The sequence below is a fragment of the Heterobasidion irregulare genome (assembly GCF_000320585.1).
Source record: "Heterobasidion irregulare TC 32-1 unplaced genomic scaffold scaffold_08, whole genome shotgun sequence".
In the NCBI taxonomy this organism is placed as follows: Eukaryota; Fungi; Basidiomycota; class Agaricomycetes; order Russulales; family Bondarzewiaceae; genus Heterobasidion; species Heterobasidion irregulare.
The window spans coordinates 1,119,908-1,143,905 of record NW_009258204.1 but is presented as its reverse complement, the minus strand read 5'-3'; the positions used below and the strand labels follow the sequence as shown (position 1 = coordinate 1,143,905).

Genomic DNA, 23,998 nt, shown 5'->3' with positions numbered 1-23,998 from the left:
GGTATCTTGTCAAGATCGCCATGCACAATCCCTATACTTGAAGGGACAAGTAGTTTACCATCATCGCAGACTGATTGGTGACCAAGGTCCTGGTCAACAATCACAACTCCTCTTCTTGGCGAGGAGCAAGTAGTTTAAAGTCATTCTGGACTATGGGTGTCGCCACATTCAGGCGCAGCCCACGATCCCTAGAACGAAGGGACAGTAGTTTTACATCGTCTCGGATGCCTGTAGTTTATCGTCATTGCGGACGTCGATGCCATTTTCGTACCAAAAATGGCCTCGAACAATCCCTAGGGTCGAGGGACGGTAGTTTAACGTCATTTCGGACGCTGTTTTGCCACAAATATTGTGGAAAAACAATGCTTAGTTTAACGTCATCCCGGACGCTGCGTAGTTTATCGTCATTGCAGACGATTGGCGGAATAGACTTCTCCGTATGAGTGGCCCGCTCTTGTCGTTCTTCCGCTATGTGGGCCAGACGAGAGTCGCATGATCTAGTCCCTTCCTACTAGATCTTCGACTTGAGGCACGTGTCCTAGTTGCCTCCTGACTAGGTCTTGGAGCGGAATTTCTTGTACTTCGACTCCAAGACTAGACTGAGCGCACCGTGAAGAGATGCTTGCTCTTCCATGTCCCCAGACCCCTCGCTTGGATTTGAACCAAGTTGACCCAATATTCTTTTACCGAAAAGCGAGTGAATATCGAAGCGCTTCAACCTCTTACAGGCAGGGTTCTGTGACACGGATCCTCCCGAAAATCCGCACTTCACCAGAATGCAACCACGCTCCTTGGGTCAATGGTAGTTTTACGTCATCTTGAATGATGGTAGTTTTCTGTCATTTCGAATGAAGACTAGTTTAACGTCATTGCGAACCCTAGTAGTTTATAGTCATTGCAAACCAAGCCTTTGGTAGTTTTACATCGTTCTGGATGTGATTTTATGGCCTCGCATTCCTTGGAGGAAACTTGTGTAAGCGGAGGTGGCCAGGACTCTACTTATCTCATGCGCCAGCTATAGGATCCCCTAATGCAGAAACGATCCTGTAAAATGGGAGATCCAAAGTGGGACGTCCCAAAACACCAGTCAGACCTTGACTGTGAGGGTTCACTTAACGAGTTATGCATCATAATTTCTTGACTCGGACTTGCAACCGGTTATGTATGGGCACTTCGCTGTACCAAGGCGAAGAGCCGGCTTGTCGACACCTACGAGTAGATATTTGTCATGTAGAGGGTTCCCTAATGCGGAAAAAACCCTGTAAAACTGAGGATCCAAATGGGACGCTCAGTGCATCTGTCAAATTAACTCCTTGACAGCAAGGATGTAGAAGAGTTCCGCCGGAGGTCGTACGTGGAATTATGCCCGCTGTTGTCCTTGATTTGTACCATCATTTGAACCAGGACAGATGGTCAGGTACTTCCCCTGCCTTCTTATCTTTTCACAGTTTTAAGACATGCAGGTCCGATAGTTTAGACGTCATTCCGGACGTGGGGTAGTTTAACGTCTCTTTCGGACAAGGTCGTACAGTTTAACGTCTTGAGGGACAAACCTAGTTTTACGTCGTTGCGGACGATGGGTAGTTTAAGGTCATTTCGGACCCTAGTGGGGGAAGGAGTTCCTCAACTTCCTTACCCCCTTTCTTGCTCCACAGTTAATACTCCCTAGTAATCATAGGGTCCTTGGTAGCCGTTGATGAGCATGCACCCGCGCTAGGGTCCGAGGGAGGTATTCGGGAAGCTTTGGGGAGATACCGAACAGCGCTAGACAAGTACCGAAGACGCTGACTTTTACCGAACACGGTCGGTCCCTACCCGACCGACGACAAGCCACCGAAGGACGATTCGGCAGCACTTGGGTCATTTCGCCCACACTTCACATGCTTACCATGACCGCACAGGAGTGTTACGATAGGTGTGTACGAGATCGGAGCCAGTATTCCGTATCGGCCGATGTCCTCCGTGAGTCGGTCAGTCCTTATCGCTTATCTTCCCGACTTCTGCATGGTCGGTCAAACGCGATCTTGCACCATTGCTTGGCCACCCTGGTCGTACGATACCTCTCCTTTATTTTTCATTGGTTCTCCAACGCCTGTTCCTGCTACCTACACTCGGGCGACGGATCCCGAATGTTCGGGATTTTGACATCACTGATTACCTTTTACCTTATCACCTTCGGAACCCATATGGACATCTCACCTACCTTCTTATCTTCTCTGATTGCTAAGGCTTGGCGCCCATTCGACATCTACTCTCATTTCAGGTTCGATATTTTACTTAGGGGCGCTGTTTACTATAAAAACCTACATACAACTCTGGAATAAACCAGCTTTCGCACCCCACAGTTCAGAGCTCATTCGCATTCGTCTCAACCATCGAAATCGTCTTTGTCAACCTCCGAAAACTTGTCATCCTCGTCGTTCGGCCTCATTCGTGTCCGTACTCGTCTCTTCGCTCGTACCCCCGTCCTCCCTCGTATATTGTCAGAGTCCCGTGTGGCTCTTGAAGCACGTAGTTGTCGGTCGCGACACTACCTTCTCGTTACCGACCGCATCGCCGACACGACCGACCGAACATTCGGTCGGTGTTCGGCGCAGTCCCGAAACCGTTCGGGCGCTATAATCTCACCCTCCCCGATTGCTTCTCAGTACGCCTTCAATTTCTAAAGTCATCACTAACAATTCCTTGTGTATTAGATACTAGCTCCAGCACCCCTGCAATAGAGGTTGTTTTAGTGTTGTGCTCAGCACTTAGAGCCACCTCTAGCATATCATTATGGAGCCCACCGCGAGGGGTTAGTATTCAAAATTACCTCAAGGAATCTACGTCGCTCGTCCCAACCAACAGCGGAGCGTGAAGAACGACAAACAGTTATCGGCAGCTTCAATACTCAGGAAACATCTGCCGACCGAAGTTTGTTCGGAGACGCCGATATAGTCCTGGAGCATCTATCCCACCATCACTATCTTGATCTTGAATCCTCGCCATCGCTCTCGCCACCACCTGACTCCACTTTCTTCTTAACCCCACCTTCGTCACTGAACCGATCGCTACTCCCGCCGATTTCCCCCATCCTCAACCTTGCGCTCTTAGAACAATCACCCCCGTCTCCTATCCCATCTCTCCACGATTCCATCTCTCCGTTAATCCCACGCAGCCCCGTCTTCTGGACGCCGACCATCCAACCGACTTCGCTAGAACGCTCCTTCGAACCAGCGACTCCATCCCCAATCACCTTAGCAAACAATACCTTCTCCCCCACCTTTGACTTTCTCGCTATGGCAACTCCATCCATGCCCGCTCATGGAGATCGGACGGCTCCGACCTTTGACCCCCATCAACCCTGCGAATTGAGACGATATTTCGCCGATCTGGACTTCCACTTTGTTCGGTCTGCGGTAGAAGACGAGCAGGAAAGGAAGAAACACGCTTGCCGATTCCTGGACGTTGACACCTGTGAGCTTTGGGAATCGCTCACCACTTTCACCGACACCACGAAGACATTTAAGGAGTTCTGCGAAGAGGTCTACAAACTATACCCCGGATCGGAGGAAGAGCGCAAATGGTCGGTATCAGATATGGACAAGCTAGTCGGCGAAACGAGCAGGGTCGGCATCTTGTCTCTCAGTGAACTCGGCGACTATCATCGGCGATTTCTGGTGATCATGGTATTCCTCCTCAGCAAGGCATGAATCTCGGTCGCCGAACAAGGACGCGCCTTCACTAGAGGATTCCAACCGGAGCTATGGGCAAGAATCTCTCAACGGCTACAACTCAAGTTCCCCGATCATTTCCCAGACAACCCGTACAACCTCCAGGACATCCACGACGCGGCCTGATTTGTCTTGCACGGCACCACATCCACCTACAGCACTATGTCTACCGACATCTCTCGAGCAGCCCCCGCCGTGCCACCCACCAACACGATCAAGGCCAAAGACCTGGCGACCATGTTCGAACGGCTCACCGACACCTTCGTCAAAGCCATTGCAGCTCAGGGGATGTCCAGGCCAGCCGATCGACCATCCTGACAACCAGGACAAGGCGGCGACAACTGCATGTTCTGCGGCAATCCCAAACACTTCATGCGCGCCTGTCCCGAGGTCACCGAATACATTCGGATCAGCAAATGCAAGAGGAATATCGAGGGGAAGGTTGTATTGTCAAGTGGGGCATTCGTACCCAGAGAAATCACGGGTAGTAATCTGAAGGACCGAGTTGACGAATGGCACCGCAGGAATCCAGGCCAGTTGGCGACCGGACAGATGATGTTTACGGTAAACGCGGCGCCGACTCACCTGATGACGATAGCCTCCCATCACGATTCACCCTCATTGCTAGATGTCACCCCAACTTACCAACTCACCGACGTCCAGCAAATCGCAAGCCTCGAACGCGAACTATTCGCGCTCCGAACACGGGGCGCAAGGGCATGCGAAATGGCGCAGACAGGACGATCGGCGCCTACCCCATCACCAGCTCCCAAACGACGAGTGAGGACCAAAACTCCCGAACCCGAGCCCCGACCAACCACCCCGACTCAGCGACCGCCCCCGGTACCAGCCAAGGACGATGCTCCGATCCACCCATACGCCAAAGCCCAGGACGCCACCTATGCACCACCGCACGAACGCAACATAGGAGCCCCGGCGAAGATACCATCGGCTAAGAAGGACGCTCCGGCCTACAAGACTACGGCGCCGATCTACGACAAGAAGGTAGCAGCCGAGGTCTACAACAGGGCGATGGCCACTCAGGTGACGCTTACCCAGCGCGAACTGCTCTCCCTCTCCGCCGAAGTCCGTTCGCAGGTCAGGGAAGCCACGTCGGCACGCCGATCACCTACCAAAGACGCCAGCAATGTTCGGACCTTCTACCAAGATGCCGATCTACCCTACGCCATTGACGATCTCGAACCACCGACTCGACCGACCGTCTCCTCCTTCGTCAATGTCCTGCATCAGCCTGAAACACCTCCACCTGGCGCAATCATCATCCCCGACACGTACGAAACATATCTGAAGAGTCTACAGCCTGGTCAGGTTCCTCAGCCGTTGATAGTCGCTAAAGAGTCTTCAGCCCTAAGGTCCATTGTTCCCCTCGTCGATCACCAACAGGAAGTCAAATGCATCATCAATCCGGGTTCACAAGTCATCGCCATGTCGGAAGGCATTTGCAACGAACTGGCGCTCATCTACGACCCCAAAATTGTCCTCAATATGCAGTCGGCGAATGGCGAAATCGACCGATCCTTGGGCCTGGCACGCAACGTTCCATTCCTCACCGGCGACATCACCCTGTACCTCCAAGTCCACATCATTCGGAACCCAGCCTACGACGTTCTCCTCGGTCGGCCCTTCGACATCCTCACTGAAAGTATCGTCAAAAATTATTCAAACGAAGACCAGATGATCACCATCAGCGACCCGAACATGGGACGACGAGCCACCATTCCGACGATCAGACGAGGACCCCCTCGAGTCCTTCACCGAAGACAAGCGAGTTTTTGCGACTTGATGAATTGATCCAAGATCAAGGAGAAGTTGCACTGATCATTTCCACCGATCATGATACCCCCAATTTCCCACTTATCAAAGCATCCTCAGATTTCCATTCTCCATCTCCCTCTTGTCGCGATCTCTGTCTCAAATACATTATGGCCTCCGATTTGGGGCCCGAAAATCATCTCAAAAACAATCTCGATTCCGATATGTCGTCCTTATTTTCCTCAGTCGTCCCCGGTTCTTTCCATTCCACTAATATCGCCGACCCGGTTGCCATCTTCGCTGCCAAGCACAAGTACAAACCGGTCGCTCAGAAAACACGACCAGTCTTGGCCGACCTCCCCGAAAAGTTCTGAATCGTTCGGAACATCCTTGGTGACCCTCTCGCTACCCTTCCGGCGCTGACACCAAACCCCCCACCCTTCACGCCGACTGGCAGATACACAGCCGAACGACGCGACCTCATCGACAAAGTCCACTCGGACGACTTCCTTTGGCCCGCCGAACGACAGCTCATGCACCATTTCATGTGTCTACAAGAGATGGGATTCGCATGGGACGATTCGGAACGCGGACGTTTCCGTGAGGACTTCTTCCCACCAGTCAATATGCCGGTAGTCGAGCACAAGCCCTGGGTTCAGCGCAACATTCCGATTCCACCAGGCATCTACGACGAAGTGTGCCGACTTATCAAAACCAAGATCGCTGCTGGAGTCTATGAGCCGTCGAATTCGTCCTACCGATCGTGCTGGTTTACAGTTGTCAAGAAGACAAATAGCACTTCCACTGGGACCAAACTCCGAATCGTTCACAGCCTCGAACCCCTGAACACCATCACCATCCAGCATTCAGGTGTGCCCCCATATACCGATCAGATCGCTGAACAGTTTGCAGCTCACGCTTGCGGTGGCATTCTGGATCTTTATGTTGAATACAACAAACAAGGGCTCGCCAAATCATCTCACGACTTCACCACATTCCAGACCCCGTTCGGGGCCCACCGACTCATCACCCTACCCATGGGATGGACAAATTCGGTCCCGATCTTCCACGATGACGTCACCCACATCCTCCAGCCAGAGATCCCAGACACCACCATTCCTTTCATCGACGATGTCCCGATTTGGGGCCCACCGACCCGATACAAACTTCCGAACGGAGGCTTCAAGACGCATCCTGACAACTCCGGCATACGACGATTTGTGTGGGAGCACTTTCAAGGCCTCAATCGGGTGGTTTAGCGGATGAAGTATAGCGGAGGAACATTTTTGGGGCACAAGGCGACACTCTGCGCAGCCGAAATCACGGTGGTCGGCCATCGCTGTACGTACGAAGGAAGATTGCCCAACGGGTCTAGGGTAGAATCGATTATGAAGTGGGGACCGTGCAGGGATCTCTCCGATGTTCGGGCATTCTTGGGGACGATCGGTGTCGTTTGGATCTTCATTCAGAATTTTGCACACAGGGCGCATGCACTGACAATGTTAACACGCAAAGATTTTCCATTCGTGTTCGGCCCAGACCAGATAGTGGCCCAGGACGACCTTCGGTCAGCGCTTCTCGAATCGCCAGCCCTTCAGCCGATCGACTATGGGTCGGCAGCCAACGTCATCCTCGCCGTCGACACTTCCCAAATCGCAGTCGGCTTCCATCTTTGTCAATGTGCGCTCGACAATCCTCGGGTTTGGTACTATGCCCGATTTGGCTCCATCACCCTTAACGACCGCGAATCGCGATTCTCCCAACCCAAGCTCGAACTCTACGGCCTCTTTCGCGCCCTCCAATCGCTCAAGATGTACCTCATTGGCGTTCGGAACCTGATAGTCGAAGTAGATGCATGCTACATCAAGGGCATGCTCACTAACCCGGATCTCGAACCCAGCGCCAGCATCAATCAGTGGATTGTCTCCATCCTCACCTTCCATTTCACACTCGTCCACGTCCCCGGCACCTCTCACGGCCCCGATGGACTCTCCCGACAACCACCACAACCCTCTGATCGACCCGAACCCGAAGACGACTTTGACGACTGGATCGACAATCTCTACGGCTTCCTCCATCTGATCAACAACACATTCCCATCCTCCATATCGGCCTCTACAACCGCCATCTTCACCTCCTCACTCATAGACGACCACCCGACCGACGCCGACTCAGCTGACGAAGAGCCAGCCATCGACTATTCGGATATTCCAAGATTGCAAAAAGCTTTGGAAGCCGAAGAACGCCTATGGTTGGTCAGAGACTGGCACCGAACATTGGTTCGGCCCCCTTCTCTCTCTGACTCCGAATATGCCACCTTCCTGCAATATTGCACTGAGTTCTTCATCGCAGCCGACAAGCTATGGAGAAAAGACTCGCACGGCCGACACAAGATTATTGCAGCACGCTCCAGTCGAATCGCAATTCTCACTGCTGCCCACGACGATGTCGCTCACAAGGGATTCTACGCCACGACCGCCTTGGTCGCCAAACGCTTCTGGTGGCCGCACATGAGGCAAGATATTTCCTGGTTTGTTCGGACCTGTCACCTTTGCCAGATTCGCCAGACTCGCAATGTCCTCATTCCCCCAACCGTCGCCACGCCTGCATCACTCTTCGCGAAGATGTATATGGACACCATGCACATGCCGACCACTGGTGGTTTCAAGTATCTTGTTCAAGGTTGCTGTTCGGTATCGCACTACCCCGAATTCCAAATGCTGCGACGCAAAACAAGCTCCGCACTCGCCAACTGGATCTTCGAGGATATCCTGTGCTGATGGGGAACACTGGTAGAGATCGTCTCCGACAACGGACCAGCATTCGTCAAGGCACTTGACCAGTTAGCGAAAAAGTACCACGTTTGGCACATCCGCATTTCGGGCTACAATTCCCGCGCCAACGGCATCGCCAAACGACCTCACTTCGACGTTCGGCAGGCTCTGTTCAAAGCCGTCGATGGAGACCAGGCCAAGTGGAATCGTGCAACTCATTTCGTATTCTGGGCTGATCGCATTACTGTTCGGCGCCGAATGGGTTGCACACCATACTTCGCAGCGACCGGAACCCATTCCCTCCTGCCCCTCGACATCGCCGAAGCCACCTACCTCCTGCCACCGCCGACCACAACCCTTAGCACCACCGACCTCATCGCCCGACGAGCCATAGCCTTGCAGAAACGCCAATCAGACCTCACCCACCTTCGCAGCTCAGTTGTCGACGCCCGTGTCCAGGCCGCCATCCGATTTGAACAACAGCATTCGGCCACACTTCACGACTTCAATTTCCACTGAGGCTCGCTTGTCCTGATGCGTAACACAGCCATAGAAAAGGCGCTCAATCGGAAGATGCGACCATGGTACTTGGGACCGTTGCTGGTGATTTCTAGGAATCGGGGAGGAGCGTATATTTTGGCCGAACTCGACGGATTGGTCTTTGATAGGCCAGTGGCAGCATTCCGCGTTATTCCTTATTTTGCCCACAGGTCTCTGAAGCTCGCCGACCTTGAAGCCCTCCTCAACATCTCACAAGAACGCCTTCAGGCCATGGAAGATTCCCGATCAAGAGACGACGACGCCGAAGACGACAATACCGATGAAGATACCGACACCAGCTCAGTCCGATCGGCGGAGGACAATGACATGGCTTCGGCGACCTCCGACTAGATCCCACCCTCCCACCCTTCGCTCTCTTTGGTCGGTGACTGGGGACAGTCACGATTTCAGTAGGGAGGAGGATTCACAGATATACCCATTCCGTATTTCGTTTATTTGTCACAGACATGGACTGACACCCAATCATTTCCACATCTTTTAGTACTGTTGCCACCCACCGATCACCGACCAAATATTCGGCCCATCATTTTCCCATCATTCCTTCAAGTACCAAGTCGCATTGAAGACTTCTTCCGATTTGCGCAAAACCATAGGGTTTTATGCCTATAATGACATACTGAGGCTTCCCCTAATATTCCAATTTATTTTCCTCACTTCCGCCGAACGCTTCGCTTACAACTACATTCACACACAGTCATTTCACCGACCGATTTCCTGAAACGACGCCTCTGGTCTAAGCCGAACGTCTCATTCAGAACAGGACAGTCCCTTTACTGCTATATTACATTTTACTATACTATAGAACCGCCGAAACTATTCTACTCATCGGGTACAAAATCGCCCAACACAGACATATCCGAATCCTCCGCCGCCGACGAATCCTCGACCAAGACGACGTCCGAAGACGTAGACGGACCCGCCCGTACCTCGAGCAACTCCAACTCCGCCTGCCACATCTTGATCGACTGCACCAACGAAGCCCGTGTACCCTCCGCCACAGCGATCCGGTACCAAAGATCGGACACGATGCCTTGCGCAACGATTGGCGACAAACGAGACGAGTCGGACAGGGCGGGGACGGCGACAGAACGGGAACGGGAGGAGGAGGGAATGGCACGGGTGGTGGTGGTGGGAAGGCGTTGGACAGGCTTCCGAGCCCGCACACCTGAGATAACCCGATGAGCTCCCATCCCAGCACTAATCGAACTGGTACTCACCTCTGGTCTGCGCGATACTCTCGCCGACAGATCATTCGGGGACGAGTACCTCGACCTTACACTTCTTGGTCGGGCGCGATGGTTCCAGCTCCCCCGACTTTTCGGCCACCTTCGCTTTCGACTTCCCTTTCCCCTTGGACTTTCCCTTGTTCGGCACCCACCCGGGTTGGAAGCTACAGCCTTTCTGCTCCCTGGAGCACTTCGTACACAAAACTAGGCCGGACCTCGTGTAGCACCAAAAGGCCACGGTGGTAAACTCGGTCGCGCACCTTTGGCAGGCGTAGTCGGCCTGGAAGAAGGAAGATCAGCAAGCGATGAGAGGCGGCAAAAGGGAGGGGACTTACGAGTACATCTCCAGGCATCAAACCTGGGGGATCGTGCATCACCTTCCCAGCACCATTCCTCTCCACGGGCGACCAAACAGTCGACATGCGACCCGTTCCAGGACTGAGAGGAGCAATCACCCGACCCTGAGGCGGAGTTCACTGGCGAGCAAACTCGACGACGACAGCGGCAGCGCGCTTCCCTTGAGATTCGATCGGAGCGATCGGAGCGGTCAGGTCCACACTCATGCGATTCAGAGCCGCGGTTGTTGAGACCAAGGCGGCATCGACGGAAGGAGCGGGATGGGAAGAGGACGCAACGGGAGCGGAAGGAGAGGGAGAGCGAAGAAAAAGGGGGAAGGGAAGGACGGACTCTGCTTCTAGGACAGCTATTTGACGGTCCCCCTCTTCCGGATCCATCAATCCATCGAACATGGCCTCCACCAAGGCCTCCCGGCGCCGCTGACGATCATCTTCAGCGACATGCAGGGCAGCAGCAGCCCGCGCCGCCTCAGCCTCCTCAGCCTCGCGTTCGGCAATAGCGACCCGTGCTGATTCCTCCTCCAGGGCCTGTGCTTCAGCCACTTGTCGCTGTTGCTGCGTTGCAAAACGCGCCGCCCGTTGGGGTAGGATACGCGTTTCCCAGGCCAGCCAGTCATCGGTGGCCATGTGGTCGAGGCCACGCTTGGCCTCGGCGATCCAGTCGGCGAGTTCGGGAAGGTCTTGCCCACGCGCTGAGCGATCTAAAACAGCCTGAAAAGACGTCAGCGGGCAGCAGGGAAAAGAGAAAGGAGCCGACTTACCACTCACTTGGCGAAACCTTGCGCCCAGGCCTCGTAGTCCTCGTATTCAGCGGCGCCATCCGGAAGGGAGAGCATATACTCGCCGAGCTTCGTCTTCAGGGCGGAGAGGAGGGCGGACATGTCGGAAGAGACGAAGGAATTGAGCAGTAGGCAAGCGGCGATGAGGGACTTGGTCACTGGAGAATCAACGATCGGCACGTGATTGTGGTCACCTGACAAAGCCACGAGCCACTGCGCGCGGCAGTAACTGCGATACGCGCCACCGCTCCTTGCCGACACGCTCTCACGCCACCGTCTAGTTAGGACACACTAGGCTTCAGCCACTTCCTCACCTAATCAGTTGCCACGCCACAGGACTTTGCCGACTCAGCCCTGGTCTCTCTTGCGCGCCGACCCGGTCCTTTCTATGACATCTCCTTGCCGATTATTCACCTGTGCCACATCCCTCCCACGCATCCACTCCTTTCCACGCCACCGCTCATAGCCGATTTTTTTTCCCACGAAACTTGCCACACCGCTCCATTTTCCACGCCACAGCTATTCTTTCCACGCTATCGTTTGTTACCAACTCTTTCCCACATCCACGCCACCACATTTTCCACACCACTTTTTTTCCGCTCCGACTCATAGCCGCCAACCACTGACTGAGGACAGTCAGGATTTCAGTAGGGAGGAGATGATGAGCATGCACCCGCACTAGGGTCCGAGGGAGGTATTTGGGAAGCTTTGGGGAGATACCAAACAGCGCTAGACAAGTACCGAAGACGCCGACTTTTACCGAACACGGTCGGTCCCTACCCGACCGACGACAAGCCACCGAAGGACGATTCAGCAGCACTTGGGTCATTTCGCCCACACTTCACATGCTTACCATGACCGCACAGGAGTGTTACGATAGGTGTGTACGAGATCGGAGCCAGTATTCCGTATCGGCCGATGTCCTCCATGAGTCGGTCGGTCCTTATCGCTTATCTTCCCGACTTCTGCATGGTCGGTCAAACGCGATATTGCACCATTGCTTGGCCACCCTGGTCGTACGATACCTCTCCTTTATTTTTCATTGGTTCTCCAACGCCTGTTCCTGCTACCTACACTCGGGCGACGGATCCCGAATGTTCGGGATTTTGACATCACTGATTACCTTTTACCTTATCACCTTCGGAACCCATATGGACATCTCACCTACCTTCTTATCTTCTCTGATTGCTAAGGCTTGGCGCCCATTCGACATCTACTCTCATTTCAGGTTCGATATTTTACTTAGGGGCGCTGTTTACTATAAAAACCTACATACAACTCTGGAATAAACCAGCTTTCGCACCCCACAGTTCAGAGCTCATTCGCACTCGTCTCAACCATCGAAATCATCTTTGTCGACTTCCGAAAACTTGCCATCCTCGTCGCTCGGCCTCCTTCGCGTTCGTACTCGTCTCTTCGCTCGTACCCCCGTCCTCCCTCGTATATTGTCAGAGTCCTGTGTGGCTCTTGAAGCACGTAGTTGTCGGTCGCGACACTACCTTCTCGTTACTGACCGCATCGCCGATACGACCGACCGAACGTTCGGTCGGTGTTCGGCGCAGTCCCAAAACCGTTTGGGTGCTATAATCTCACACTCCCCGATTGCTTCTCAGTACGCCTTCAATTTCCAAAGTCATCACTTACAATTCCTTGTGTATCAGATACTAGCTCCAGCACCCCTGCAATAGAGGTTGTTTTAGTGTTGTGCTTAGCACTTAGAGCCACCTCTAGCGTATCACCGTCACCTCCTTCATCAGGTCGATAATAAGGATCGGCATCGTCATAATTTCCGGGATCATCTAGAGCATCCCATGCATCGAGCTCGGATCGAGTCCAAGAGCAATTTCTTCTAGCCTCCGAATCAGCGCGGTGAGTTCTGCAGCTACTTCGGTTATTCTGTCCCTCGTCTGTACGAAATCGAGTACTAGTAGGAGGCGTTCCAGGCCGGTGTCGAACACTCCCGCCAGTAGTTGTTCCACAGTGGAGGGTTGCCTAGGTTCCCCGACTCCTTCTTCCTTCATTTCTTCGATAGACGGGCAGTTCCTCCTCATCGGTACCCCCATGGGATAGGGGAAAATTTCGTATCTGGTGAGAGGAGGAGGTCGCGGGATTGCTATGTGCTGTAGGAATCTCTCGTTGTCTCGGTGGAGGGCGTTCCACGACCGTGTGCGGAAACCTTCTTGGATTTGATACAGGCATGGGACGTTCTCCGAGACGTGGTACGTTCCAAGTGACAACGTGGAAAGGGTCGGTTCTACTTGGTTGGATGGCGCCCAGTTCTCCGGTGAAGAGGAGAGCTGGAAGGAGCTCTCTGTTGACATACTGGGAGAATTCATCGGGATGGATGAGGAGAGCTCGTGGTCGTCCGTCGTTGTGTTCATACCAAGAGGCCGTGTCAGGATTGGTTTGGAGTGCGAGCCCTCGGATCTGGAGGCTGGCACTAGCCAGTCATCGAGGTATGTTGCTATTCTCATTTCCGGGTTGCCCTGCAGTGAAGTTAGCGAGTCGTTGTAGGGCCATGGCTGTGGCCATTTGTATTACCGTGGAGATAGTGTTTCGCTGGAGGAGCGCGTCCGCGTGTCGCTCCAATTCTCCAGAGTGAGGATCTGTACCAAGGGTAGTTCTTCCCATGGGGTGGGGAACCTGTCCACTAACTGATACTAGCGGAGGTGCAGCTCCCTGTATAACTGGTATCGGTTCAGTTTCTCCATGGCTTGGGAGTTGAGCTGCTGCTCTTGCTCGTAGTCCCAAGGGACCTGCAGCTCCAGTGCTCGCCACGACTGTAGTAGGAGGTGGAACTCCCATTGGTACTTCGTCAGAGCCCGGTAGGTTTCTGTCATCAAGGTTTTCATTCCATGATGCATCTCGTGGGGCCCCCTTGGGTGACGATTGGCGGATTCTTTCTCTTTTCTTGAACTTGGCGTAATCCTCGGCGTCGTCATCTGAGAAGTTGTTGAGGTGTGGAGTGAGGGTGATGACGGCGGGCTCTGGGTGGTGAGGACTGGTTCCTCTATCAACTTGTCCAGCATCGCCTCGGTGAGGACTGGTTCCTCTGTCCACTCGTCTGACATCTGTGTTGGACAGGACACCATAAGGACGACATTGGGGGAGGAGTTTCTGGATGGTGATGAAGCATCGTGGTCTTCGTGGAGGAGCATTTGGGTGAAGGAAAAGTGAACTTGAGAGAAGTGGGGGAAGATGGTCCATTAGAGCTCTCTTGTCGCTCTTTTATATTCTTTCCTCCACTTTTCAGGGTGCTCCCGGACGAGGTTTGTCAGGGTATTGGTCATGAAACTCTTTCATGGCTTCTTCCACTGTTCCTTTTAGGAGAGTGTAGGGTTCCCAGGTGTTGTCTGCCTCGGGGTATCCCGTCCACTTGACCAAATACTTGGTTCCCCGTCCTTGTCTTTTTGAATCCACGATCATTTCCACTTCGTAGTGCTCTTCATCATTCAATACCTCCGGTAGCGGCCTTGCAAAGTTTTCCCCGTGTGCCTCGGTTTCCCTATACTTGGTGAGTGTTGCGGCGTGGAACACCAGGTGGAACCTCCAATGTTGGGGAATTTGAAGTCTATATGCCAGGTTTCCTATTTTCGCCAGTATTTTGGAGGGTCTATATCTCCTAGGGGCAAGCTTGAACTTTGGATGGGTCATCCGGATATGGGTTCCTTCTAGCCATACTTGGTCTCCTTTTTTCCACTGGGGGAGTTTCCTGTGAAGATCCCGGTCTTTGGCGTAATTGCTGGCTATTTGTAGACTGGCTGCGGCTTCTTCCTGGACTTCTGTGATTACCTTAATGTGTTCAGCTACCACAGGTATCTTTGTCTCCAACGCGGTATCGGCTGAATAGGGAGGATTGAACCCGTATAGCACTTCGAAAGGAGATTTTCCGGTGGCCAAATGCTTCCGTGTTGATGAGCATGTACTCACGCTAGGGTCCGAGGGAGGTATTCGGGAAGCTTTGGGGAGATACCGAACAGCGCTAGACAAGTACCGAAGACGCTGACTTTTACCGAACACGGTCGGTCCCCACCTGACCAACCGCAACCCTCCGAAGGACGTTCGGCAGCACTTGGGTCAGTTCGCCCACACTTCACGTACTTACCATGACCACACAGGAGTGTTACGATAGGTGTTTACGAGATCGGAGCCAGTCTTCCGTGTCGGCCGATGTCTTCCGTAAGTCGGTCGGTCCTTATCGCTTATCTTCCCGACTTCCACATGGTTGGTCAAACACAATCTTGCACCATTACTTGGCCACCCTGGTCGTATGATACCTCTCCTTTATTTTCATTGGTTCTCCAATGCCTGTTCCGCTACCTACACTCGGGCAACAGATCCCGAACGTTCGGGATTTTGACATCGCTGATTACCTTTTACCTTGTCACCTTCGGAACCCATATGGACATCTCACCTACCTTCTTCTCTTCTCTGATTGCTAGGGCTTGGCACCCATTTAACATCTACTCTTATTTTGTGTTTGGTATTTTACTTAGGGGCTCAGTTTACTATAAAAACCTACATACAACTCTGGAATAAACCAGCTTTGCGCACCCCACAGTTCAGAGCTCAGCCGCACTCGTCTCAACCATCGAAATTGCCTTCATCGACTTCCGAAAACTTGTCATCCTTGTTCGTTCGGTCTCATTCGCATTTGTACTCGTATCTTCGCTCGTACCCCCATCCTCCCTCGTATATTGTTAGAGTCCCGTGTGACTCTCGAAGCACGTAGTTGCCGGTCGCGACACTACCTTCCTGTTACTGACCGAATCCCCGACACGACCGACTGAACGTTCAGTCGGTGTTCGGTGCAGTCCCGAAACCGTTCGGGCGCTATAATCTCACACTCCCTGTTGCTTCTCAGTACGCCTTCAATTTCTAAAGTCATCACTAATGATTCCTTGTGTATTAGATACTAGCTCCAGCACCCCTGCATTAGAGGTTGTTTTAGTGTTGTGCTCGGCACTTAGAGCCACCTCTAGCGTATTAGCATGTTGTGCAAGAATTCGGCAAACGGCAGCAGGTCCACCTAGTTATCTTGGTGGTAATTGCAGAACGTTCTCAGGAACTGTTTGATCTCCTGGTTTACCCGTTCTGTCTCTCCATCCGTCTGGGGGTGATAAGCCGTGCTGAGAGCAGCGGTGATTCCTAGCCGCTTCCAGAGTTCTCGGGTGAACTTGGCCGCAAATTGAGGGCCGCGATCGGATACTATTTTGGTCGGCAACCCATGTCGATTGAAAATGTTATTCTGGAAAAGCATGGTTGTTTCTTCTGCCGTGATCGTTTTCTTGTATGGGGTGATGACTATGCCTTTGGACAGACCTTGGTCCACCACCACGTTGATCGAGTCAAAACCTTTGCTTTCGGGTAGGTCCGTGATGAAGTCTGTTGAGATGAATCACCAAGGGACATTGGTGGTTTCCAAAGGATGGATAGGAGGGTGTGTCTTGTGCGTCAAGTTCTTGGTTGATTGACATACGGCACATCCGTCCACATATTCATGAACAAACTTTGTCATGTTTTGCCACCAATAGTGTCGTTGTACCATTTCCAGTGTTTTGGCTCTCCCCAGATGTCCTACTGCGGGTGCGTCGTGATGCATTTTGATAATAAGTCTTCGAATGGCATCGTCTTTTGGGACGCATATATAGCCGTTTCATCTGGTGATTCCGTCTTCGTGTGTCCAATGTCCCAGTAATCCTCTCATTCCTTGTGGCCCTACTCGCAAGAGTTTGGCGAGGGCTACCCTTGTCAGGGCGTCATGTTCCAATTTTGAGAGTCGGATGAGGGAGATGAGGTCTGAGGATGCGATTTCCGTGGATTTAATATGCCGTGTCAGAGACGGTTCCACCAGTGTTTCGTCGGATTTGTTAAAAAGGTTGGCCGGGAGCAAAATTTGAGCTTTGTTGTCAGATCCCACCCCCTCACTTAGATCTGGACGCCTGGACAGAGCATCAGAATGATTCGTTGACCCTGCTTTATAGCTGAGTGTAAAGTCGAATCTGCTCAAATAGAGGCTCCAACGGGCATGTCGTCGTGAGAGGTCTCGTGCCGTTTGGAAGTGTTCCAGGTTCTTGTGATCTGTCCAGATCTCGAATGGGTGTCGTGCGCCTTTGAGGTAATGGTTCCAGTATTCCAACGCTTTTATGATAGCCAGGAGTTCACGATCATGGACGTCATAATTCCGTTCTGCTGGTGAAAATGACCCGGAAAGGAATGCAACTGAATGCCAGTCGCCATCTTTTCCTTCTTGCAGGAGGGTAGCTCCATAAGCAATTAGTGAGGCATCCGTTACTAGTCGATATGGATGCATGGGGTCCGGGTAATTTAGAACGGGTTTACTGATAAACACCCTTTTTAATTGTTCAAAAGCTTCCTGGCACTTCGAAGTCCAGTTCTATTTTGCATCCTTTTTGGTGAGGTCGTGCAGAGGGTGCGCGATAAGGGAGAACTTATCAATGAAACACCTGTAGAAATTTCCTAGACCTAAAAAGGAGCGAATATCTCGGACGGTGCGTGGGACTGGCCAATCTTTTATAGCGTCCACCTTCGAGTCTTCCATGGCGACATGGTCTTTTGAAATTGTGTATCCCAGATATTAGAGTTTTTCTTTATAAAACTCGCATTTTTCCGGCTTCAAATAGAGGTCGTTGTCGTGTAAGATCTGGAAAACTTGGTTCAGGACCTGAATGTGTTCCGCCATGTTTTTGGAAAAAATAAGGATGTCGTCCATACATACGGTTATTTTCCAGGCTGTGATGAGTTCTCTGAAGATCATGTTCATCATGGCCTGGAAGGTGGCTGGTGAGTTGGTGAGGCCGAAGAACATCACCATGGGTTTGTAAGAACCCAGCGGAGTGATGAAAGCTGCCTTCCACTCATCGCCCTTTTTAATTCGTATGTTGTTGTATCCCCATCGTATATCCAACTTGCTGAAAATGGTGGCCCCTTTGATCACATCCAACAGTTCTTGGATTAATGGAAGGGGGCACACATTTGGGATGGTGTACGAGTTCAAATGGTGGTAGTCCTGTACTGGGCGCAGTTTTCCATCTTTCTTTCCTATAAAGAAAAATGGGGCTGCTGTTTGCAAGGTGGATCGACGGATGGTTCCCCAAGTGAGATGTTCCTTGATGAATTTTCCTAGTTCATCATGTTTTTCTGGGCTCAAGGCGTAGATTTTTGGTACTTGAGGTTTGAAGGTCGGTTTCAGATCTATGGCGTGGTCCCAATAAGTATGCTCTGGGAGTCGCTGCGACTTTTGTTTGCTGAAAATGTCCAAAAATTCGTGATGCGCCTTGGGGACTCTTTCCTTTAGATTGGTGATGACAATTTCGTCCTCCAAATCCTGGTCGAAGCTGGCAAATCCTGATGGTTCGGGAGCCAGTTTCCGAATAACTGGTTCCTCTATGGCCTGTTTTCCTGAGGTTTTATCTGGGAGGTCAGGTTCTCCCTCGTTTGGTGAAAGAGATGGCTTGGCTTGAGCCTTTCGTTTCTCTTCTGCGTATTTCCTTATGTCCTGTAGGAGCCATTTCCTCTTGAGGTATGCTCGTAGTCGGGCACCAAACGTTCCGCTATGATCGCGGAGTCTGACATCTTCCGATAATCTTCGGAGATGTTCTAGGCGCTGTTTTTTGTGCTCGCTAATGCGTGGTTTATGCCGTGGCTCCACGTCTGATAACCGCCTATTGTTTTGCAGTTCTTCCCTTGCCTTAGTGAACCTATGTGGTTGTTGGCATTTCTGGGGGCACCAATCAAAGTGCACTTCATGTCACCTCCACTCGATGGAGGGATCGTGGTATTTCAACCAATCTGTTCCTAGGATAAGGTCGTCTTTTCCTAGGTTAGAGATAAACATCTGGACACACTCGATGTGCGTTCATCCATGGATGTCCCGAATGGTGAGGTTCACATCCAAGGCGTATTGGATGAGACCTGCTTTGTTAATGGTGTCATCGACGTTCCGGACGCGAATGGGGTTGTTGAGTGTATAGGTGGGGAAGCGGTGTTTCCTGACCCATGTTTCGTTTACTATAACCCCCTCACATGCTGAGTCGATGGTCGCCCTTGCTCCAGCGTATTGGTCCCTGTTTGATATCTTCACGTTTAGGTGTATGGGGGTAATGATGCAGTCATTCATTGCTCCGATACGAATACATGTGTTGGCGTCAAACTCGGGCCTTCCTTGACCTCTTTCCTTCACTAGCAAGGGAGAGGTCAGGAAAAACACTCCGCGTGTCCCAAGATTACTTCTCTTGCTTTGTCCTCTCCTAATTCTCCCAGCACTGCTCTGATTCGAGCAGAATGACTGACACCTCCATTTCCCCGTCGTCCGTCAGGTGACATGACGCGTCACTGATGGTCCGTTTGGGGTCGTCCGGATTGGGTAGAGTACGGACGTTCCATCAAAGGACCAGATTGTGGTACCCGCTGGTCGTTGCGATGAGCATCCTCCGTCTCTATTCCTCGATATATTCCCGCTTGGTTTCCCATAGCGGGTGCGTCGTCTTCTCCTTCCAAATCAACCGCGCGGTTTCCTCTCCCTGTCGTACCCATGCGTTTTTTCGAGTTTCCTCGAACTGGGTGAACGCCTCTGCGGGGCGACCAGCAATTAGCACTAGAGTGCCCTAATTTCCACAATTGGAACAAGAGGCGGTTCGCTTGCCGTCAAACTTTCTCTTTTGACTTTCGGCATTACGCTTCCTAGTAGCATCAATGTCCATGTCGACCACCTGGTTGTTCATTTTTCGAGGAGCGTTTGTAGAGTTATAATGGACAGTGGGTTGGGAGTGAAAATGGTTTAGGTAGTCGCTGTGGAAGGAGGTGGAGTTGGCAAGGATGGCCTTTTGAGCAGATCTCGCTCTGAGCCGTCCGTCTATTTCGCAGGCAGTATTAATCCAGTCCTGAATGGTGTCCTTTGGTTGAACTTCTTTGTCATATATCTTGTCCATGACGCGCGGGTCTAACCCGCGTTGGAAGTAAGGGACTTGCTCCTTGTCGGAGATATCGGCGTCGGCGGCAATGAGGATGAATTGATTGGAGTATTCATCAACCATCATTCGTCCTTGGGAGAAAGCCATGAGTGCGCTTCGCGCCTTGTCGGTCTTGCCCATCTCCCTAAATTGGAGCTTGAACTTTGTTAAAAAGTCCCTCCAGGTACCTAGATCAGCGGGAGGGTCTGCTCCTACTGATTTGAGGAGGAAGTTCTCGGCCCAAGCTCCTGCCATGCCATATCTCATGCATGAGAGCACAAGGGATATCTTGTCTTGATTGGTCTTGTACCGATCGGATTCTGCTGCGAAAAGAAGGAGGCATTGGAGCATGAATTTCTGGGATTCAATGCGGTTGCCTGTGTAATTGTCTGGGAGTTTGACCTTTCCTCTCCTAGGTTGTACTGTTGCGGAAGGGGGGTCTGTAGAAGTTGAAGCTTGTCCCGACATTTCGGCAAGCGGTTGGTTTCGGGTATTGATCGGTGTTTGGTCTGGTGATGAGTCGGAGCCTGATTGTGAAGTTGTTTCTTCCTGCTCCAAGTCTTCAGGGATTACCGGCACCGGTTCCCTGTATTGGGGTGCTAGTTCCCACTGGCTCTCTACTTCGTTCCAAATATCCTCTTCTTCTGTTCTGTCTTCAAGGGTGAAGTAATAACGCCCGTTTCGGTATGAGCAGTTATCGTAGTTTGGAGGGGCGAATCTGTTATTGTCTTCGTAGACCCAAAATTCCCCTTCGTGCCGGATAGGGCAATTGTTGTGATGGAGTTGGTTATTTATACATCTAGTGCCGGGTGGATATTCCTGGCCTAGGTCTTGCTCCAGAGTGTGTGCGGTAATGCTTTCTTAATGGGGGTCTATTATCCCCACTAAGGAAGGTTGTGAGAGAGAGTGTGGCAGCAAGGTAGTGCGAGCAAGGTAGGGGCAGAAGAGTCTATTCTAGTGTTACGAACTGCTCATTCGGTAACCCCAAGAGTAGGAGGTTCTTCCCTAGGTCACTCAAGGAGGATGTGTGGAACGATGGTCTTGACTGTACGTGTAGCACAGGAGCCAGAGATGTATTGCGATGTAGCAATGGAGGGTCCCGTATGTGAAGATACAGGAGAACGAAGGGTACTATAGGAAGACAGTACCAGAATGAAGAGAATAGACTGAAGAACCTCAGCCTACTCTATGGGCCTTTTATACTACTTTAGGAAACAGGGCGTGAGAATACCATATATGTATCCATAGGTATTCTCTGAGTTGTCTTTCTCAATAACGACTACTCTTGTGCTTCCCCATTCATCTCCTTCCGGCCAGGAAAGACTAGGAGCTCAATGCTCGTTGTGTGAGTAGTTTGTAAGGTGGCATTCTATGCCAGTCGCAATATGGCTCGTGATACTCGACCAACGATAAGGTGATCCATTGGGGGTGGATGACCAAGGCTATTATCTATACCTTGTTGTACGCCTCACCTTGTGAGGCCGCTTGATATTTGTGATGATTGTGTTGGAATAGACCACCGTTAAGGCCCAACAGAACGTGATCATAACAGCACCCAAGCCTCTACCTCGTCTTCGGCCCTTCTCACTCATGGTTGCAGGTGGGAACCCCAGCTTGATCAGTGAACCTTTCACACCATATGCAATACACCCCCATACCATGATGGATTTGCGACCACTCTTGAAGGTTGGCTGTATGTTCTCGGGAAGAAATTCTTCACCTGGTAATCTTGTCACTCTCCTGTGCCCTGGCCTCTCTCCTAACTCCAACTTTGCCTCATCAGTCCAGATAACCTCATTCCAATCCCTTGTCATATTCTCCTTTACCCAAATGAGACGTTTCCGGACAGCCGCTGGTGATAGGAAGGGCTTGTGACGTGCAACTCGGTGGTGATAGCCAGCAAAAGTTGCTATGGTGCAAACTTGTCAGGATGTTACATGTTCAACATGCTCGGAAAATGATGGGATAAGGGTCCAGACAGTGTATACGGATCTCACAAAGGACCCTGCGCTGTGTGCAGCCATCAATGATATGTGGCCAGCCAGATCGAGGGAGACTGTGTCGAGTATGGAATTGGTTCTCACGAGTGACAGTATAATGGCATGCCCCAACAGAAGCACCAGTCAAGGAAGCAATTTTTCGATATGAGTATCCAAGATCATGCAAAGCAAGGATTCGACCTCTTTTTGAGGGTGTAAACTCAGTGGTTCCAGTAGGAGGCATGATTTTCTTAAGACTACTAAGGCTCGGCAACTCATATAGAAGCTTCACGTGACGGTGTTCAAAAACTTTTCGCGGGCACGAGTATAGAGCTTACTAATCAAACTAAAGTCATACCTTATTATAAACTTGCCCATCACTAGAATTGAATCAAGAACCTTATGCTTGCATATCCTAGACTAGTGCTCTAAACCACTAAGCCATAAGGTCTAACTTATTTACCTAGTAACCTAAATAAAATGATATAAATAAGGCAATCTTAACATTTCTGATTTTCTTACACATTTATCTTTCATCTATTCTATATATAAAGGGATCAATAGATACTCTAAAAATTAGGGCTTTTGACATTTGAATTTAGACACTAGGTAATGATATAGTAAACTAATTGAAAATAAAGAATATAATGAAAATAAGATTGTAGCACTTACATAATTTAGATTTGAAATGTGTAAAATTGTAATTGGATTATAGATTCCAATGGGACTATAGTAGTATAGACAATGTCACCTTTACTTGCAGATTTGATTATAAAGTTGATTATAGATAATATATTCTAATTGGCCTAGATTAGTATTTTGAATAATTGGATCTAATTAAAAGAAGAGGTTTTTCCAGATGTACTATTATGATTAGGCTTATTAGGCCCTTGTAACAGTCTATTCCAATAACAATTATCACAACTACTAAGCAGCCTCATGACATGAGGCATACATTATAGTATAGGGTAATATCCTTGGTCATCTACTCTTAGCTGATACTACTATCACTGGCTGAGTATTACAGGCTATATCACAGATGGCCAATACAGGCTTATACATATGAACTTACAGGGAATGGAGCTCCTTGTCCTCCTTGTTGGAAGAAAGCAAGTGAAAAAGCAAGAGTAGTAGCTAAGAGAGAGCAATGACTTAAAGGATACATACAGCATTCTCATAACCTTCCCAAAGTACTATAAGAGGCTTATAGGATGGGCTAAGGATCTTTAGTCTATTCTCTTCATTCTACAGTAGTCCCCAAACTACTATTCTTTGTTTAGTACTATCTCTACAGTACTATCTATAATACTATCCACTCCTGTGCTATGCATATATTTAAGACCTTTGTCCACTCTTCCTTATCAAGCAACCTAGGGAAGAACCTCCTATTCTTGGGGCCATTGAACAAGCAGCCCACAATACTTATCTTGTATCTTGATAATATAGACCTGTTGTGGCCAAGACAAATTGCTTACTGTCTTTCATGTCTTATCTTATCTTATTGAGCTTGACAAGCTTGATAAGTCAGAAAAGACAATCTGTGCATTTTCTGATGCCACATCTAGAATAACTTTGTGGGAAGGATAGATACCACATGCAAGAAGAGGCCCTCTTATAAGTGAGCAAGTGTGAATATATTATTGGCAGTGGATTTATATGACTTAGAGCCTTTGCAACAGCCCTCCAGAGTAAAGTAGTACAGCTCAATGTATTTAATAAGTTCTAGTTTGTGGAATATATTGAAGAAGGCATGGACCAGGAGAACAGTCAGTATACCACCAGGATTTAAGGTGAAAAGCTTGGGCCTTTTCTTCTCCAACTCTTTCTCTAACTCTGCCTGGCCAGCTACCACTTGTTTTAGGCAG

At 50.6% G+C, this 23,998-nt stretch overlaps 10 protein-coding genes across 10 annotated transcripts; 6 read left to right on the top strand and 4 right to left on the bottom strand.

Annotated features, from left to right (window-relative positions):
* Positions 1-2,229: 2,229 nt before the first annotated feature.
* On the top strand, positions 2,230-2,622 carry HETIRDRAFT_324422 (uncharacterized protein; the record flags this gene model as incomplete). Its single annotated transcript, XM_009550925.1, has 1 exon — positions 2,230-2,622. A coding segment is annotated over one exon (393 nt), but the record flags the coding sequence as incomplete, so codon positions are not given.
* A 153-nt stretch (positions 2,623-2,775) lies between these two features.
* HETIRDRAFT_453479 (uncharacterized protein) lies at positions 2,776-4,031 on the top strand (the record flags this gene model as incomplete). The annotated part of the gene is made up of 4 exons (XM_009550924.1): positions 2,776-2,794; positions 2,848-3,668; positions 3,780-3,805; positions 3,872-4,031. 4 exons carry the CDS (start codon positions 2,776-2,778, stop codon positions 4,029-4,031), a joined length of 1,026 nt encoding a protein of 341 aa, XP_009549219.1.
* Positions 4,032-4,085: 54 nt separating this feature from the next.
* Positions 4,086-5,525, top strand: HETIRDRAFT_453478 (uncharacterized protein; the record flags this gene model as incomplete). The annotated part of the gene is made up of 1 exon (XM_009550923.1): positions 4,086-5,525. The coding sequence occupies one exon, from the start codon at positions 4,086-4,088 to the stop codon at positions 5,523-5,525; it is 1,440 nt and encodes a 479-aa protein (XP_009549218.1).
* Positions 5,526-6,874: 1,349 nt separating this feature from the next.
* HETIRDRAFT_453476 (uncharacterized protein) lies at positions 6,875-8,779 on the top strand (the record flags this gene model as incomplete). The annotated part of the gene is made up of 2 exons (XM_009550922.1): positions 6,875-8,168; positions 8,283-8,779. 2 exons carry the CDS (start codon positions 6,875-6,877, stop codon positions 8,777-8,779), a joined length of 1,791 nt encoding a protein of 596 aa, XP_009549217.1.
* A 54-nt stretch (positions 8,780-8,833) lies between these two features.
* Positions 8,834-9,151, top strand: HETIRDRAFT_453475 (uncharacterized protein; the record flags this gene model as incomplete). The annotated part of the gene is made up of 1 exon (XM_009550921.1): positions 8,834-9,151. The coding sequence occupies one exon, from the start codon at positions 8,834-8,836 to the stop codon at positions 9,149-9,151; it is 318 nt and encodes a 105-aa protein (XP_009549216.1).
* Positions 9,152-9,639: 488 nt separating this feature from the next.
* On the bottom strand, positions 9,640-11,284 carry HETIRDRAFT_420130 (uncharacterized protein; the record flags this gene model as incomplete). The annotated part of the gene is made up of 5 exons (XM_009550920.1): positions 9,640-9,986; positions 10,099-10,327; positions 10,383-10,508; positions 10,542-11,104; positions 11,182-11,284. The coding sequence occupies 5 exons, from the start codon at positions 11,282-11,284 to the stop codon at positions 9,640-9,642; spliced, it is 1,368 nt and encodes a 455-aa protein (XP_009549215.1).
* Positions 11,285-12,376: 1,092 nt separating this feature from the next.
* HETIRDRAFT_323628 (uncharacterized protein) lies at positions 12,377-12,769 on the top strand (the record flags this gene model as incomplete). Its single annotated transcript, XM_009550919.1, has 1 exon — positions 12,377-12,769. A coding segment is annotated over one exon (393 nt), but the record flags the coding sequence as incomplete, so codon positions are not given.
* A 140-nt stretch (positions 12,770-12,909) lies between these two features.
* HETIRDRAFT_104261 (uncharacterized protein) lies at positions 12,910-14,389 on the bottom strand (the record flags this gene model as incomplete). The annotated part of the gene is made up of 3 exons (XM_009550918.1): positions 12,910-12,981; positions 13,069-13,668; positions 13,724-14,389. The coding sequence occupies 3 exons, from the start codon at positions 14,387-14,389 to the stop codon at positions 12,910-12,912; spliced, it is 1,338 nt and encodes a 445-aa protein (XP_009549213.1).
* A 5,420-nt stretch (positions 14,390-19,809) lies between these two features.
* HETIRDRAFT_172497 (uncharacterized protein) lies at positions 19,810-20,622 on the bottom strand (the record flags this gene model as incomplete). The annotated part of the gene is made up of 1 exon (XM_009550917.1): positions 19,810-20,622. One exon carries the CDS (start codon positions 20,620-20,622, stop codon positions 19,810-19,812), a length of 813 nt encoding a protein of 270 aa, XP_009549212.1.
* Positions 20,623-21,743: 1,121 nt separating this feature from the next.
* Positions 21,744-22,049, bottom strand: HETIRDRAFT_247513 (uncharacterized protein; the record flags this gene model as incomplete). The annotated part of the gene is made up of 2 exons (XM_009550916.1): positions 21,744-21,882; positions 21,925-22,049. Coding segments are annotated over 2 exons (264 nt in total), but the record flags the coding sequence as incomplete, so codon positions are not given.
* Between the last annotated feature and the right edge of the window lie 1,949 nt (positions 22,050-23,998).